The 18487-nt window shown below is 34.7% G+C and overlaps 1 protein-coding gene across 16 annotated transcripts in view; it reads left to right on the top strand.

The window, feature by feature from the left end:
* Positions 1-18487, top strand: part of C2CD5 (C2 calcium dependent domain containing 5) — a 91011-nt gene that overhangs the window by 48464 nt on the left and 24060 nt on the right. For 8 of the 16 annotated variants that reach the window (XM_080392158.1, XM_080392171.1, XM_080392169.1 and 5 more), the window contains 3 exons: positions 963-1071; positions 15098-15212; positions 17774-17869. In XM_080392158.1, the coding sequence (XP_080248284.1) occupies positions 963-1071; positions 15098-15212; positions 17774-17869 (320 nt within the window). Of the gene's footprint in view, positions 1-962; positions 1072-15097; positions 15213-17773; positions 17963-18487 lie in introns of all 16 variants that reach the window. The other 8 variants (XM_080392170.1, XM_080392166.1, XM_080392165.1 and 5 more) reach the window with 3 other exon arrangements.

The following is an 18487-nucleotide window of genomic DNA, read 5'->3' as shown; positions in this document are numbered from 1 at the left end:
ATTTTTTCCATTTAACCAATCATCATGACTATACAAACCACGATTGCATGATTTTTCTTTTTCTTTGTTTGCCTCTATGCATTTAAAATTGCTGAACATAAATCTTTTGCCTTTCCCCCATAAGTGTGCTATCAACATGTATATACATTCCATAGAATATAGAAAATAAAATCTTCTAATTTTTGGCTCACCTTCTTTGAATATGACTGGTTTATTTCATCATGTGTGTCATGAGAAATTACTATTATCACTTACTTTGCCTCTTGTATGAACTAAATTTTTGAGTAGTTTCTAATACTTATTAATTCTATATTTTAATTAGGAATTGGTAAAAAACGATTTATGCAAATTAATTGGAAGTGGATTTCCTTAGTTTAAGAACTTACAGTTGTATTTCAAAGACTTTATGCTAGAAGATGAATATTTACTTGTTAATGTAGAGCTTATGATTCTAGCAGAGCAGTCAGTTAATATTTTCTAGGTATGTTCTCCTGTAATTAGATACTCATAATTTGTACAAGGCTACAGTTTGTTTTATCCTGTGCTTCAGGATCAGACTGCAGTCAATTGTAACACTAAGACCTAAAAAAAGGAGAAAAACGTTCCTTTATTTTGTATCAGCTAATGAATGTAGAATTATATTGTTTAGCTGCCATCCTGAAAGTGGACCAATAGAGGCTTTGTTAGCACGAATATGTAAAGTTTTGATTATTTATTAAAATTGTGCTGAGATACAATTTATGGGGGAAAAGTATTCTTAAACTGTATAATACCTCTGCTTTTATTATACTATGCGTCTATGGAGATGCATGGTTACGTAGTGCTTAGTAAGCCTGAAGAGCGTTTGGCCTAATGTAACTGCTTTGCCTGTATTTCAGGGAAATATCAATTCACTGCATGTTTATTGGCAATCAGCAGTGATTGGTAAGCAGTCATTTGATGTTTGTTTTTAATCATAACAGGAATTTCCGTTTTTTACCTTGACGACCTTTCCACCAGGCTTTCTTGTCCACGTTGGTGGTGTTGTCAGTGCACGGTCTGTGAAGCTCCTGGATCGCATTCACAATCCTGGTATGTTAACACAAGAACAACTTCCTTGCCCAAGTCCGGTCATAATGATTGCATACTTCAAATTTTTATAACATAGCAGTATTTGAATATACAGATCTGTTCTAACACTGTATAAACAACTCAATATTTTTCAGACAAACATTTAAACTTGAAAAATAATAATCATTCAGAGGGTGTGTTTTTAGTGAGAAACTTTTCAGCAAGTTAATGAAGTAACAAAAATACTCTGAATCCAGTATCTTTGCCTTAAATGTCTTTGAATTATTGAGGGTTAAGTTATTTTTTTACCACTTTTTAATATTAAAACTTGATGCAAATTTTCAATTAAAACAAAAATAAGATGAAATGCTTGATCTTAACTGTGAATGTTTTTTAATTTTCAGCTCCTTGAAATCCTTAAGGACTAATGACTACAGTTTATCTCCATACATGTTTTTAACCTCTTTTGATAAAACCTTACAGCTTTGTTTCTGTTCTTAAAAACATATACTGAACAACACTTCAAGATTTTTACTTAATATTTACCTGGGAACCCCAGTACTGGAACATGTGTATTTTGCATGTCCTAGTGCTGACATCAGAATTAAGTTACTTTTGACTCTGAAGACTTTGTTGTTACATTCACTGAGACAAGCTGAGGAATACTCTGTAAAACGTTGGAGTTAACAGTGCACTTGAAAATGCAGACAGAGGAGAGTAAAAAGTAGCACCTGTAGTGGTTTTGCATGCACTAGTCAGGAGTAATCAAGTTTGTGCAAAGGCCTCTTTAAAAGCAGTTAAAAAAAATATCTTTTTTCCTTTTTTTTCTTCTTCCTGTGGTCGAAGGCAAGTAATTCTGTAATTGGGTAGATTGGTGCTGATCTAAAGATTCAGCAAATTGACAACACAAAATAAAATCAGAGACTTAATTTGAATGAACACCCCCCCTACTTTAAGGGATTTCTTTACAGCACGTGAGTGCATAGTATTGTCTTTTTTTCCTATTTTTAGGATTTATTTACACAGTGGAGAGAAGATTAAGAAAAATGCCAAAATATAATTTATATGTGAATCATCCCTTTCTTTGCCACAAAATTGTTTTATGCTTCTGTATTCTCAATAGATTCTGATACAGGTTACTTATGTGTGATAAATTTAAGACAAAATGAAAAAAAATCAGTTTTGGTCAGAAGTTTTAAAAACTTAATTTCTTGCATTATACACTCCTTTATTTTTACAACTGACTGAAAGCAAGATAAGAAGAGAAGATAGAGATGCATCTTTGCACAACTAAGTGGCTCTTTGCAGTGTTTTTGTGGGACTTGAAGATTGCTCCTGACAAGTGAATGTAAGATGCATGATACTTTGAACTCAGTATATTGCAAAACAATGAAAACAAAAGAGGAAATGAAGGCACATGGCTATGGGAGGGAAGGTGAAGAAGCAGAAAAAAAATTTCTGATACAGTGATGATCATACTAAGCATTGGAGTCAAATCTGTAAAATATTAAAGGAAACCAATAAACTGGCAAACCAAAAACCAGGAGAATGTAGAAGAGGAAAGAACCTTTGAAGGTGGATTGAGAACTTACCAATAAGACAATAATTGCTATATACTGTACACTTTGATCACGCCTAGTACTAGATTGCTATAGCATGCTCCTTTTTTCCCTTTCTATTTCAGCCTCTTATTAACTCTGCTGTCTGTGTCTTTCCAGTTCCTGTGGAGTGGTGTTGTCAATTGTGTTCTTGTTGGTAGTTTTTTTTCACTATTCTGCTCCTATAACTGATCTACTAATTTGCTGTTTTGAACTCAGCCTTTGTCGGAATTATGGGTAACACAAGATCATACAAACTGCTAGACTGGAATAGTTTCAATTCAGGTATTTTACTAGTCATTCAGTACTACATATGCTGACAGAAATTATGGCAGCTCAGTGAAGTTCTTAGAAATGCTTTAGGATATTTAGGTTAATGCTTCAAATTTAAATCTGTTTAATCATCAAATGCCTACATGTCTTGTTTTAATGTTGTTAAAGGCTTTCTTTAAAATTGCAAAACATTGTTTTAGTATTAAAATAGTATTGCTAAGAATAATTTAATATCAATCTGGAAAGCTGAATGTTCAGATTATTATTTTGTAGTAGCTTTCAGCTCAGTGTCCATGAAGCAAGTAATTTAGGGAAAAAGAATGGATTCTTATTTCTACAGTTGGGATCATGTCAGCTGTGAATTAATTTTTTTGATTTTTTTTTTGTTGTTGTTGATTGGTTTTATTTGGGGGGGCTGTTGGTTAGTTTTGTTGGTTTTGCATGAGCTTGCACTTTCTTCAAGGATGGCTGTACTTTTGTTAATTTGGGAAATTGATGAATGTGTTTGTTCTAAATAATAGGTACAGGCATTGTCCAAAAGAATGGAAAATAGACAGAGGACTGTCTGTTTAAAGAGAAGGGTACTGTGTAGTTTGGGATTTGTTGGTTCATAGGTCTTGTACTGTAAAATGCAATCAGCTTGTAGGACTTACAGCATAATTATTTGAACTTTTTAATCACTTTAATGCCTAACTTAAAGAAAGCCCCAATTTTCTATTTTTTTTAATGCAGTTTTTAGGGATCAAAGTGTGTGACTTCTTTATACAGCTGCAGCGAGAGTGGGTGAGTTGATGATGATGCAGCCTACATAAAAGCCACTTAGAGTGCTGATCTGTTAAGGGGAGAAATAAAGACTTCCCCACCACCCCTTTTCCTCTGGAAATGTGGCATGCTTTGGAAGAAAGGCAGGTGTAACTTCTCTGCATACAATATCTAAGCCAAAGCCAGCAGACCTTGCCAAACTGATATTTTTAAAGCTGGCACAGTAAAAAGCTATAAAGCTGACCTCTGGGGGTTTGTTTCCCTTGGAAACAAACTTTCCTCCTTGGTGCTTTACTGTTGCAGTGAAGCTCTGTGTCATGCTCTAAACTTCAGTTTAAATGATTATATACATTTTTCATTTTACAAATAGTTCAATGATAGGTAGAGCCTAAAACTATTAGCGTATTTTTGTATTCTTGTTCCTTGCTGCAGTAAGCGTCCTGTAATACTATAATTACAAAGTCTTCTGGTTTTGTTGGTTTTATTTGCTTGTTCTAAAGCAATAATATTTTAAATTTAATTTTACTTCCCGTATCAAAATAATATTGTGAAATTCTCAGATCTGTTACTAGTATAGTATAGTCTGATCCAAGTTGTTAAAAAGGTGTCAAAATTTTTCATCTTGTATGCTGCCTTAGAAAGTTTGAATTAATTGTTGCTTCTTTGAGATAGTAGGATGTTAACATGGAAGCATTTTATTAGAATTAATGATGTAAATGAGTTATGTGCAGACCTAAACATACATTGAGCTAGGCTAGCAAGTGATCCAGCAATGTAAACCTAAGAAGCTAAGGAGTAGTCATGACTTCATTTCTTGACAGAATATCCAAAAAAGTAGCCTAAATTTTTTTAGAGATAACAAGGAAAAGAAGGTGCATATATACTTATATATACATATGCATTTTATACTCAGGGGCGTTGGTACTCAAATTTTGGAGTAGAGAGGTCTAAACCAAACAGTAATTTAAGAGATAATACCATGCTGAGAACTGTCTGTATTTCTGTTGCCTCGACATGTGTTGGCAGCTCTGTAGTAAGTCTTAATTAATCCTACTAGTTAGGGACTGAGCGGGTTATGCTCATATTCCTGGAGTGTATGTTTCGTAGATAAGTAGTTACATACGATGCGTGGTGGATAGTAAAGTTGCAGATTACATGCAAGCTAACTCTGTTTTAGGCTGGAATAATGAATATGTTGTGCAGATCTGTTGCCATCAAGAAAGCAAAGAAGTTTCCACCTCCCCATTCTAGACCTTTATTGCCAGCTGTCATTGTTGGCTAATACTTGGCCTGAAGGAAAACAAGGATTTATACAGCTTAAGGAAAACAATAATACATCTTTATATTACATTCATGTTAGCAAGAATATAACACAACCATAAGTAGGCTAAAATTATTTTCCTTTTTGAAAATGTTCAGACTTCATTTAAGTTTGCTAGTAACCTGTGTAGCAAAGAAGGATGTTTCTTTTTTTTGTCAGTGGAGGGAGAAGCTTGTTTGACTAAATGTGTAAGATACAACAGGACCATCTGATGGTGTTGAAAAGTCAGAGATTTGAAGATGTTTGAAAATCAAATGCAGACGTAAAGACTGTTTCATGAATAGAAGCTCCTTAAACATCTGGGATTTGCATGTAGTTCAATGGCAAAATTGTTTAAATGTTTGTAAATGATTATCAAGATGAACCTGCAAACTAAAAGTAGAGAGACAAGCACAAGTGCATAGAAAAGAGGGCACGTAATACAGTGGAAGAAATACTGGTGTGTATTCTCTGTATAATACATCGCTGAAAAGGGATGTTTAAGGTGTACTATAAATACAAAAATATGAAAGGAATCCTGGGTCCAGAAGACTGGGTCTTTGTTAAAAGTTTCTCCCTGAAATTAAATAGAGAGAGGAAAGGTTCCTTAGGGAGTCCAGGGAACTTGTTGAATAGAGACTGCTTTTGCATATGACTGTTCCATAGCACTAATGTATACAGTGTTGTCACATAATTACTTCATTAAACCCCTCATTCAGGGAGCTGCTTCAGCAGTGATTCTTCAGCTCCAGCAGTCAGAAACATGGAAGGAGAAAAGATTGTTTTAAAATTCCTAAGGATCTCCTAGGCTCCCTGTGTGATATCTGGTCTTGCTGTTGGAGTGTGAAATTCTCCAGAACTCTAGTTTTGTATGTGAGGAAATGCAAGAGGAAAGCTTGAATATGTTTTGGTTCTGTAACTTGAATGCTTTTCTTTCACAAAAATACATACAGTGAATGTGTAGATTACATTTCGTACTGCTGTCTGGGCTGTAAATGTGGTGTACTTGTAAGAACACAGTAGAAAATGTCAAAATGGTTTTGTTGATGTCTGATGTGGCTATCATTCAGAAATAGTAGAAAACCAACATTTTAAGCTTGACCTCTCCCCTGTTCTTGGAGAATTTCTGGGTTGATGACTTGTACATCAGTGTGTATTGATAGATAATAGGAGGTTGAGGCACTCATCAGAGCCTTTTCTGAACAGAGGGCTGTGGTGTTTTTCAGTAATATTTTGCTCTACTTTTCTGCAACCTTTCCAGAGGAGTGAATATTCCCAAATGTTTTTTATGATGTGAATGGTGTTTGAATATTCTTTTTGTGAAACAGATGCACCCTTATATTAATGAACTAGTTTTCTTTGGGACTGTGCATTATTTTTCTTGTGGAGAGTTCTGAGTAGATATTTATGTAACTGAACAAAGGGTGGTCACTGTCAGTGAGTATAGAATAGCATTCTTGTGTTCTGTTAGAGATTCATAAATTAATAAACTTGCCATTTAAAATATTTGGTTTAAAATTCTTTGCCTAATAGTAAGTAATGCTATTTAATCTGTTCATATTGATTTAAAAGTCTCCCTGAAATCTGGCTAATGGTGTGAAAGCCATCATAGATTTTTCACCGCACAAATGCGGCAATAAAACTGTTGCTTATTGCACTACAGTTTTTGTTTTGAATTGATAGTACATAAGAGAGAAAACCTTGGTCTTGTGGAAAATTATTCTTCTTTTTCTTGCACATTACTCTTCCTCATTTCAAAATAGGGGGCTTGACTAAATTTCTTGATACAATTTCTTTCATGGATTACAATGAGATTTTTCAGCCTTAAGATGTGTCACTGTGGTTGCAAAGGTACAGTTGTAGAATGTTTTGTCTAGCTCAAAATACATTGTTAGAAGAAAATTAGAATGATTCTAGTTGAAAGGACACCTTCCTAACTACTATGTAATAACAGGTAAACATGTCCTTGTAAAATGTCTGTGGACAGTTTTGTTAGGAAAATGGCAGATAATACAAGTTCTAACTGACTGTAACAGGATTGTAGAAATAACTCTGGTAAATATTAATGGATAAGATCATTATCTGAGCTGAATTAGGCACAAGAGATCTTCCTTCCTTAATACGTTATACTTCTCATAAAGAAATACCATAGGGGTTTTTGATTGGTTGTTTTTTTTTTTGGGGGGGGGGTTGGTTTCTTTTTTTTTCTGGTTCATTTTGTACTTTGGATTCTGTTAGCCAGTGCAATTTGTCTTTGACCTTTTGCAATAATATTTTCAGGTTTTTGTAAGTTTTGACTTTTTGGTCTCTCTTAAATTGACCTCTCATTGAGGTCCTGAACTCACTCCAAAAGGCGCTGTAGAGAGGCTCCTTGGATCCAGAAGATTAGAGAGGCTTCTCTGGCTAGATTGTCTTAAAACAAACTGTATTGAGTGCACAGAAATAGTGAATGCAGAAGTTCTGTGAATGTTACAAATAGAAGCCTGAGGAGTGTAAACAATGAATAGGAGATACGGAGGCAGTATCATTTCATGCCAAATAATGCCATCCCATTTCTTCAGCTGTGCAGGGAGGTAGATACTCTGCATGGTAGTCGGAAAGAAAGTGGCAGTCATGTTTTTGAACATCTGTGTTTGTTGAGAGATTAATTTTTTTGTGTTTAAAAATCTGTATGTTTCTTTCAAGAGCTATGTTAGATAAATTAGTAGTATTGTTGCTTGGTTTAAGGTTCCAGCTAGTTTGGCTTGTTTAAAGCTTTAAATCGTACTTGTAGTTAATTTTGTGATGCTAGTTATAAAATAGATAGGACAGGTTTTAAACCACATTTTGTTACAGCATAGCGTCTCCAGCTTTGGGTAATAGCTGCTTGAGGATTGCTCAAGTTTTAAAATAAGTTGTATTTATTGTGCCAAGATAACAAAGCAAGAGAGAGATAGGAGGTAGAATAAGTAGCTTATTTATTACCTAGCAGCTCTTCAAAGTGGCAGACCTTGCCCTTGTTATCGTAATAGGATCAATTAAAAGATTCCTAGATCTTTTGTTAGTATCCCACACTCTACTGATTAGAAGAACCTTATGCACAGCCATGAGGACTTCACCATTATAGGATGAATGACTGATTGAAATTGTAACTAAAAGCTGGGGTGACAAAGCTAACGTTCAGGCCTGGTACACTTATTTTCCAGAGACAAATTAACTTCTGATATTGTAACATTTTGTTGTGTCTGGGCATAACAATTTTAAGGAAGTAAGTTGAATTTTAAACCTTTATTTTCAAGTGTTATCTTAATAGTTTAATTTTTAATTATGTACATTAAACACTGAGCATCTTTTTTGTCTTCAAATGCTTTATGTTTTATTTTAGTTTTTTAAAATTTGAATATGTATCACCTGTTTGTTTCCTTTAGCTATAAATTAAATTATTACTGAAGTTTTGGTATGATTGCAGTTGTGGTGGTGGTTTGGTTTTTTTTTTTTTAAGATGGTACTTTTTTGTAGCTTCTGCTGTTTCATCAGACCTTCATCTACAATTAAAAGCAAAAGTTATAGGGTTATTGTTACTGCTGTGTAGTTAATGCTTGGTGGTATTTGTAGATCTTGTTGAACCAGTTTATGGAAAACTATTGCCTCAAAGATTACTTCTAATATTTAGAAAAGGTTACATTATACTGTAGTCTGTCCAAGTGATTCTTGCATGTTTATTCCTAAGATCAGTTACATCTATAATTTGCAACGTGTGACTGATAGACAAAGTGTAGAACAGTGGAGGTTTACTTTTTTCGATTTGAAAATCCAAGTCATTGCTATTTTTTATTATTATTTTTATTTTTAATCTGAGACATTCTGTTTAGATTTACAAAGCTGAATTGGTTTAGGTCACAGATAAGTTACTGTATAGAGACTGTATAAAATAGTTTAGTGATGTCAGTCATAAGGCTTAGGTATCTGAGCATTTAAACTGTTCCAAGCAACGTTTACTTGAGATGGTGAGCCAATGTAGTGAGACATCTCAAGACTTGCTCTCAGGGATATGGAGAATATACAGTTGTTCAGGAATATATGGCTGAGAGAGTTACCTGATGGGAAGTTAAGGTAGGATTCCAAAAGCCAGACTTTGAAGTAGGATTTTTATAATTCACTTTTAGGGATGAGATAGGCAAAAACATCCCCTGATCCACTTTAAAATTCCTTAATGGAAATATAATTCCATATGTTTCTGTCTAAATCACAAATACATTCACTCATATCAGAGATATAGAAGCTATGGAGATTCTGTTAATTTTGTTTCATATGTAAAGTAACTTCTTCTTTTTTCCTTTTGTAAGAAAAAACTGTGGTCTCTAGCCTCCTAGCAATGATGTAGTTTTTTGGTTTTTTTTCTTTCATGGAATTCAGAATACAAGAAAAGAATTCATGAGTTTTGATGGGAATGTTACTTAGAGGAACACTTTGCTACTCTTCCATCTTGGGGTATAGGCATTAAAGCACGAAAAGGAATGGTGCTGCTTTTCTGTACGATTTATACTATGTGCTCTTGCAGTCTTCTGGTGGTCATGTAGTGATTTGGTTTTGTGTTCAGTCAGCCAGCTGAAATACCCCATCCTGTAAATGTGTGAAGGCTGGATGCATTTTTAATCCTAAATGTTTTAAAAACAAGTTTCTTCAATAATTGAAGAATTTCTTCAACGTCCAAATTTAAACCTGCTTTTTTTCTATTTAGAAGTTTGGGCTTGAGAAGTGAGATACGCGCTCTCTGACCTCATCTGGCAGAAAAGTAGTAATGCAGTATTGTTATCCAGGCTAGATGTTTTGTCTGTACTTTTGCAGGAGTAAGTGTACCTGTTCTCTTTGGTGGTGTGGTTGCACTGTTTTCTGCTGTTTTAGTGTATCTTAGTTTTCATTTGATAAATCCCAGTAACCTACTTCCTTCACTTCCTGTATCATAAGCAAAGTTTTCATTTTCACATCTTCTAGTCTTGAAGATGAATATAGGGAGTAATTTTTAAAAAAAAGATGGAGTGGCTTTGAAAACATTTTGAAAGTTTTAAGTTAGTCTGTTATAGGTTTAGTTATTTACTACCCAAGTTTTGGGTTTAAACTTTACAGACAAGAGGATTTGGCTTTTGTACGCTTACATATTTGTTAAATATTTTAGAAAGATGATAGGAATCACCTATGGATAACCACAGAGGATTAAATTAAACTTCAAGGACCAGGGAAGGGTGCTTATAAACCAAAGAAAGGTGTCTTTTACAAAAAAACCCCCAATACCTACAAAACCAAATCCCACAGTTTTTTCTGTGTAAGCTGATTAATATGTTTTAATGAAGAAGATAGAAGAATAAGGGGATAAGGAAGATGTGGGTGATGGCTTTGCCTAGTGAAAGACTCAAAGATTAAATCTGAAAGTGTGTTACTGGTGTCTCTGTAGCCATTTTTGAGACAACAGAACAATTGAGTCATTTGCAGATTTTGAACACTTTCATAGTATGATTGTCCTCGTTTCAGAACGTTATGTCATAAATGTAAATATTTATTAAATTATACAATATTGAAATAGGTTGAAATGAATCATACAGTTCCTGCTTCAGGGTAATTGTCTCAAGATGTCTAGGGATACAGCTTTTATACAGTGACACTAGAGGATGATATGTGTAATCAAGAGACCATTCTTAATTTTTCTTCAGTTTTTAAAAATCTGTACGGACCTAGCATAATGCAGATTCTGGCTAAATCTTGAAAGGCCCTGAACAAGTGGACCTCTAGCAAATAACTTCGGAAAAGTGTTGCTTCTTATGAATGAGAAAGTATTGATAGTATCTAGCGTTATCTCCAGGTAAAAGATTTGGACAGGTGTTTTCCTGTCGACATTACAGCCTCATAGAAGTCAACCTCATATTTTGAAGGAAAGAGATAGGTGCCTTGGTGGTGGATAGAATGGACTCAAAGAAAATTTCGGGCACAAATGAAATACACTGCTGTGTGTATCATCTAAAGCTGTTTAGTAAAATGAGTTTGGAAAGTTTCAGTTGGAGGAGTTTTAAGTTGGCACGATTTTTATAGAGTGCTGTACTGCTGACAACATTGTTGCTCAGGTCTTCAACTCCAGAAACAGTGTGCTTTGCTTCCACTTCGTTATAAATATTATGCCAATTTTGAAACATTAATAAAAGTAGGTTTAATATTCAGTCTTTGGTTTTCAATAAAGGGTGCATAATAGCAGTGTAATTTTTGAAACTTTTTTCCCTAAAGTTGTAGATAAACCTTGCTATAAACTACTCAGTAGATTTGCTAGAAAAGCTTGTGATTGAGTGCTATGTATGCTTGCCTTTTTGCTTCCACCTAGAATCCAGGGCCATTACTTTCTGTAACCATTTCAGTGAGCTGCCATAGTTTTCAGTCTGTACTGTCACCTGATCCAAGCATGCGCCAAAATACCCACCGTTTCTGGCTACTGTCTGCTGAATCTGCTTCGCAAACCCTAAGTTCTTAAGCTTTTGCCTTAGCAAAAAACAACAGACACTCTTACAGGGTGTACTGGACACATGCCATCCTGCTTCCCTAACTCCTCTAATTGTTTATGTAAATCCTTAGCTTTACTAAACCTGTAAATGCTACAATGGCATCCCCATGTGAAATTGTGTGGCTCATGTGTCAAAAAAGGCTGCTTGTGAAAATATTTGTCAGAAGAATATGAATGCTACACATTGCACTGCATTCAGTGTTTTGTATCAATTTATTATTGCAATGTCATGGTGTTTGATTTTAATTGTAGACAATCATTTTGTGTTTTAATATGCAAAGGTAAGTTCATGTAAACTGTAAATGTACATTATTTATATATAAACATACTGATTCATATTTTTGGCCTCTTTCTGGAAGAAATAAATACTCAATGAAATGTCTTAAGCAGAGGACCCTGTCTTCTTTACAAACACTTGTTTATGCATTACTCCTATAGAAATTTTTGAACCTGTGCAATAAGGATTTGTTGGACTGAAGATGATGGCTGGAAATTTGTTCTTACCTCTGAAAGAATGAAAATGATCCATTATATTACTGTAGTTAATAGTTTTATTAATTCTGCTGTTGAACAGATTCTCAGAGTAAAGGGTTAAATGTTGCTTTAGCAAGACATAGTGTTGAGCAAGCTCACAACAATATGTGTTTTCCTTTATGATAAGGCATTGTTGTAGATAGGTGAGAAGATTATGTTTACTCTCTTAGGAACTTGTTCCTAAATTTTAATTTAAACTATAAATTTTCGTAGAGGAAAGTTACATGCTTGCAGAGAGTTTGGGACCCGTCACTATTTCTACCTTTTCTGTTCCCCTTAAGTGTATCTGTTCCCTTTCAGCATTTCATTCTGTTTCAGTTTTTACTGTGGCAACATACCTTTTCAGTGTGATAGTCTTTATTCACAGATGTCTATTCACAGCACTTTCCCTGTTCATCCCCAGTCATTTCACCTGTTGCTCACTTTCAACTCCTTTGTCATGACTTCATGTTTTCTTGCACTTTTTTGTCATAGAAAAGTCACAAGTAGGAGTAATTTTTTGCCAGATGGTACCTAAAGCTGTGAAGAGAAGAAAGATGATTTAGTAAAGCTGGCTTTTTTGGGGCTTTGTTTCTGTCCAGAAAAAGGTTACTTCTCCTTTGTAGGTGTTTTTCTGCGAAGTACAGAAATTTGTGTGGCTGTTCAATCTTTATAACCAGCTGCCTGTGATCAAGTCTAATTGAGCAAGAATTGTTCTACATAGTTAGTGAACCACTTTTCCTACTTAGACTTTTCTGTTATAAAGAGAAACACACATTGATAAGCAGGATTCGTGTCCATGGTTGGCTGGGGAAGGAGGAATTACGCCCAAGATCCATGTCCATTCCACCATAAAGAGTTAGCGATAACATTTACAGAATGTGTGTGTGGTCTCACATCTCCCATGCAGCTCTCCCGTTTTGACAAATACAGCCTTTGCCTTGAAATGGATGTCCAGAGTTGCTCTGTGCACCTACCACTACTGCCATTAAGTGGTGGCAGCAGTTGCAGCCTGTTGTTCAGACAGGGGTGCGAGCACAAGAGAGACGACATTCGCTTCCCACTTTCCTTTGTGTACCACAGATGGTTCTTGTAGCTGAGCTTGGCAACTCCAACCCTACAATGGGATGGGTTATTCCTGCATGGTTCTCAGCTTTTGAAAGCTGCAAAGTGCAAGACTTGCTAGCAGGTACTTCAACCATCTGAGTCAGGATTACTGTGTATCATCTCGAGCATTTGATTTTCTGTCAGTGAAAGTGTTTAAACAGTGTTTTCATGTTTAGAAACAGTGAAGTGCAGTGCCTCAAGCTTCTGCTGGTAGTGCACTGAAGCCTGCTGAAGGTGAACTCAGATGTAAATAGACATGATTGAAACAGTCCACAAAAATCCTTAGTCTGTTATGTGTCTTAATGTGTATATTTTTGTCTTGAATTTAGAGAACCTTCCTAAGAACTATCAATGTAGGTTTTGGTTTTGTTTGGTTTGGTTTTTTTTTCCCCCCTGTTCATTGTTCATATTTCAAAGCAAAGGTTAGATAAACCTCAGTCTGGACACCCAAGGCTGCTGTTAATACAGTGCTATGAGTTACACAAGCATTAACCTCTAAAGTTGGGTATAGCTGAATATACATTCCACTATGCTTACTTTTTAAAAATTAGAAAATTGTCATCAGTTTATTTTAGAAAGCTGAAAGCCCAGTTCTAAATGAAAAGTTGAGGTAAATTCAGGAATGAATACCTCTTGCTGTACAATATCTTTGTTTCAGTAAAGTTCAAAATATGTGTATATCTGCATCTTTCATTTTTGTTTGTCATGTTGTCAGAGAACCTAGTGTATGATATAGGGTATCATACACTATTATTTATAAAGATTCTTGATAGTACAAAATTGGTTCCCAATGAATCTCAGGTTTTGACATCGATATTTTAAGTTATGATTCAGCAAGGGGATCTCAATGGCTAGAAGTTTGTATCTGTGCAAAGTCCAGTTGATTTCAGGGAAATTGTGTAAGAATCTGTCTACTCAGAACCTTTCGTAGCATTTGAGTGCCTATTGTTTGTTGTTGTTTTCCCCCTTATTTTATGTATCAATGATTGACATAGTTTTCAACTAAGTTCATTGTTTCAGGTAAGCTATTTTGAAAGAAGAAACAGTTGAGAAACTAGTTCTAAATGACAGTACTCGACTTCATATGTAAAAAGCTTGTGAGACAAGAACTTTAGTTCTGGGAAACTAATTGCTTAACAGTTAAAATTAATAGATTGCATAAACTTATTCTAGTAGCCCTCTTTTGCATTTTTAATGTAGTATTCACGTAGAGCAGGCAAGATACATTTTAACATATAACCTCAAAGATAATAAAGGTAATTGGAATCTGTTGGAGGAGAGGGGAATAAAAAGGGTGTGGTTGTCAAGAGTCTGAAGCAAAAAAGCATTGGCAAATGCATAGTCAACATACATCTTGTACTTCTTAATGTTGTTAACGTAGCAGCAAGTTTGAAATACCTATTGCTTTTCCAAGTTAGAAGTGCTGAAATAAGGACCACAGAGCCATGTGTTGGATTAGTGATACGGTCTTGAACAAATATTTTCAAAACCTGGTTAACAGAGAGAACTGCCGGCAGCTGAAAAAACTATTGAGGTTATTTCAAAGATGTCAAGTGTATACTGAAGTAAATACTTTATTGCTACAAATACTGTTTCATTACTACTACTATTAGTTTTTCATTATTACCGAGTATCTGTGATGCTTTGTTGCAAGTTACATGCTGCTCTTGTGCTGTTGGAAACTGACAGTATGGGTAGAGATTGGAACAGTATCTACAGTATTTTGGTCTTATCTGTCATACAGACAAGAAGAAGAATGCAGTAGTTTATCAGAACCTGTTCACATGGGTGATAAACAAGAAAATTAATGGAAAAGCTAGTGTTTGCTTGAAGTACAATAGCTAGGAAATAAAATTGTCCAGATACAGCAAAACTCTTGAATATGAAAAATTTGACTTTTCAGATTAATTGCATGAAGCTTTATGTTGACGTAGTGCAGAATAGTGAACTGATTTATACTTTGTCTTTCAGATGAACCAGAGACGCGAGATGCATGGTGGGCAGAAATCCGACAAGAAATAAAATCCCATGCCAAGGCATTGGGTTGTCATGCTGTAGTGGGCTACAGTGAATCAACTAGCATTTGGTAAATCATGATGATGATTTGATTTTTAAAATGCCACAGAAAATATATTGAATCTTCAGTGGATTAAAAATGATAAATTGTTTCAGCACAGTTGTTGGTACTGTGTAACGTAACTACTTTGGAGAGTTTGTTAAAGTAACTTTCTGAGATTTCAGTATTGTGGTTTTTTTTTTTTTGTTGTTATGTGTTTTTGTTTGAGTTTTTACTGGGTTTTAAGTTTGTTCTAATGAATATTACAATTTTTATTTTTTAAAAAATAATTAAATCCTACATGTTTACTTTTTTATTAACAATATTGATTTATTTATTAAGTTTTCTAAAACTAATCTATCTAAATAGTTAAGACTGTTCCTAAAAGTATATGTATTTTATTTTCATTATTGGGTAACAACTGGCAGACCAGTACTAAAACAGTAAACTTCAAACTGAAGGCACAAGTTCTTTACTAGGGCTGTATTAATTGCAAGTTAAAGGAGAATACGCTGCTTGATAGATGCAGAATACTTTAAGTGTAAACGTTCTGTATGTCTTTTTGGAAAATGCATGTAATTGTTTTTATCTTTGAGTACTGCAGTAGTGTTTAACATACTAAACTGGTGAGTCTTTGTGAGGGTGAATTCCCTAGCCCTGCCTCTCATTCAGGCCAAAACTCAAGTGTCTTACTGTATTCCCTTTGTCTAATAAAATTCCAATCTTCTGTGTTTTGGTAGCTTATTAACAAACTTTGTGAGAGGCTTGGAGATTGGGAAAAGTTAATTTGGGATTCATCCAGTTACTTGTCCTTCTCTCTGGCCCAGGAAAGGTTGTGTCTCTCTTTAGCTCAGGAAAGTAATCCATGAAGAGGTCCTCCTGGGGCCAGGTGTGTCTATCTGGTATCAAACAGAAAAGTACTCTGGCTCACTAGTTGTTTCAAATTGCTTTAGGAAATTAACTGAAGCAAATTCAGACATCTGAATTTATTTTCTGTCAAGTTGATTTTGCCTAAATACCTCAAAGGAAAAGCACTGAAAACTTGCTTATTTTAAAGAGAGAAGGTGGGATGTTTCATTTTACTTTGCAATTGATAAGTTGAAGAAAGAAATACAGTTACACAGTGTTTTCATGAGTGTACACCATCTGTTGGTAAAGTAGCAAGGTAACCAGGAATTAACCAGTCTTGAAAGCCACAGCATTGATTGTTTCACATCTGTTGCTGCTTCATATTTATTGCTTCACTGCAGGTAAAAATAAACACCCCCAAAAACAATCAAACCAAAAAACCATAACACCAAATATATTGACTCTTTTACAAAACTTGAAAACAATTTTTGGGTCGACTTCTTATGCTAGTAGAGTAGGAAAATGGGAGAATTTACAGACAAGACATGTTTTGTATTCCTTGTGCTGTCTTGTCTGGTTGTGTCCTGTCTTGCTTGGTGTATTAAAGACCATATTTATCAGAATTGCATCATGCAAGTTTCCAGCACTGAGGGATGAACTTGCACTAAAAATGGAAGATTTATTTGTTTGGCTGTCAGTTCTTGTAAAAAGCATGAATATTCAGTGTTCTCTTTTCTACTTTAACAATGGGGAAAGAATGTACAGAGTATAGATAGGCAGTCAGTTATTGGGTTATTTCACATGTTCATTTTTCTTAAAGGAATTTAATGTGATAATATTGATCATTGAAAAAACAGTTTATTAGAGTTCCATCCTTACTTGCCAGTTCAGTTTTATTCCATGCTTAAAGAACAAGGCTCTTATCTGTGAGTACTGGTTTGCCAGACATGTTATATATGAAAAAATATTTTGGAAAGAGAAACAACAAATAAAAAAGGCACATGTATCATTCTAGAAAATGTGGGAAAGGTTTTCTCCATGTTTTTTCCAGTATAGTATTTTAAGTACTGAATGTTAGATATTTGTTTCATATTTAACAATTTCAAAAATACTGAAAGCTCAGTGGTCACAGCTTGTACTTCTGAGAGCTTTACCTCTGCTAAATCATGAGTATGGTCAGTTACCTTACATGCTATATGTACTACCATTGTAGTTGTTCATAGTAAAATTTTACTGTTTTGCTACTCTTTATCGTCCAAGAAGCACCCTTGTCAGTGTTGTGTTGTAACTTCATTTTGAAAGTGAATGTTCATAAGACGATGAGGCTGTCAACTTCACTTTTACTTTGGTAAACAATTATGCCTTGGTTTTGTTTTTGTTTTTTTAAAAAATGTTTCTTTACTTGTTGGTTGGCTGGATTTCTTTGCATTATTAACCACAGTATTGAAAACCATACTTAAACCTGATTAGCCTTTGTGATGTTGTAGCATATTATTTATAACACAGGGCAAAGCTTTTTAGTTTTCTGTTCGATTCTTCTGCATCTCTTACTTCCACAATGGTTTTAAATACCAAAGAGGATTGTTTATGAGATTTAATGACAGAAATTGCACAAATGCATAAAATTAGTAGTTTATTGGGTTCATTGTGACTTTTGTACAAGCCTTTTAATCTAATAGTTTTAAATAAAAGTAGCACTAAGTAATAGGAATTCACTTTGTTGTAATTCTTTTCTCTTATAGTGAAGAGGTCTGTATTTTGTCCGCGTCTGGCACAGCAGCTGTACTGAACCCTAGGTTTCTTCAGGATGGCACCGTGGAAGGCTGTTTGGAACAAAGGTTGTCATGGCAGCCTGGCTTCTTTTCCATAGGGTCAGAGAAGGGAGAGGTTGATTTTTTTCCTCAGAGCCAAGATAGTTCTTCTCTATTAGGGTAGGTTACAGTGTTACAGTGCAGGATGCGGGACCAACCACTTTACTGCTTTTCACTAACAACAACAACAACAGAAGTAATGGAACTCTGCACCAAATTAGATATTCTGTTTTTATTTCTAACAGTCTGAATAAGGTAACACATTTGACTACTAACCACAGACCATAACACAGTTTTTTTCTTTACTGGTCTTCAGGTATTTTCCTCAACTTTGTATCACACTATAAAAAATGACAGATGTATGATAAATTACATAAGCCAAAACCTGCTGCGGCTGTAATGTGTGTATATATGCTCTAGGTATACTAGTTAAGAGCTGTATGGGAGATAAAATAGTTTGAATGTAAAACAAAGATGGTGCCAGATTTTTACAATGCATATATGTTTCATTTCAAGTTTATGAACAAAATCATGAAACGAATTTGAATGAAAATGAACAAAATCATGAAACTGAAGGAGAAACAGGAAGTTTCCCTTTGTTACTGCTCTTGCAGATAGAATTTGAAGAATGAGTATTGACAAACG

This window comes from Falco punctatus (assembly GCF_963210335.1).
Source record: "Falco punctatus genome assembly, chromosome: 6".
Taxonomy (NCBI): Eukaryota; Metazoa; Chordata; class Aves; order Falconiformes; family Falconidae; genus Falco; species Falco punctatus.
The sequence above is the reverse complement of the archived record's forward strand: the minus strand, read 5'-3'. Positions and strand labels throughout refer to the sequence as shown.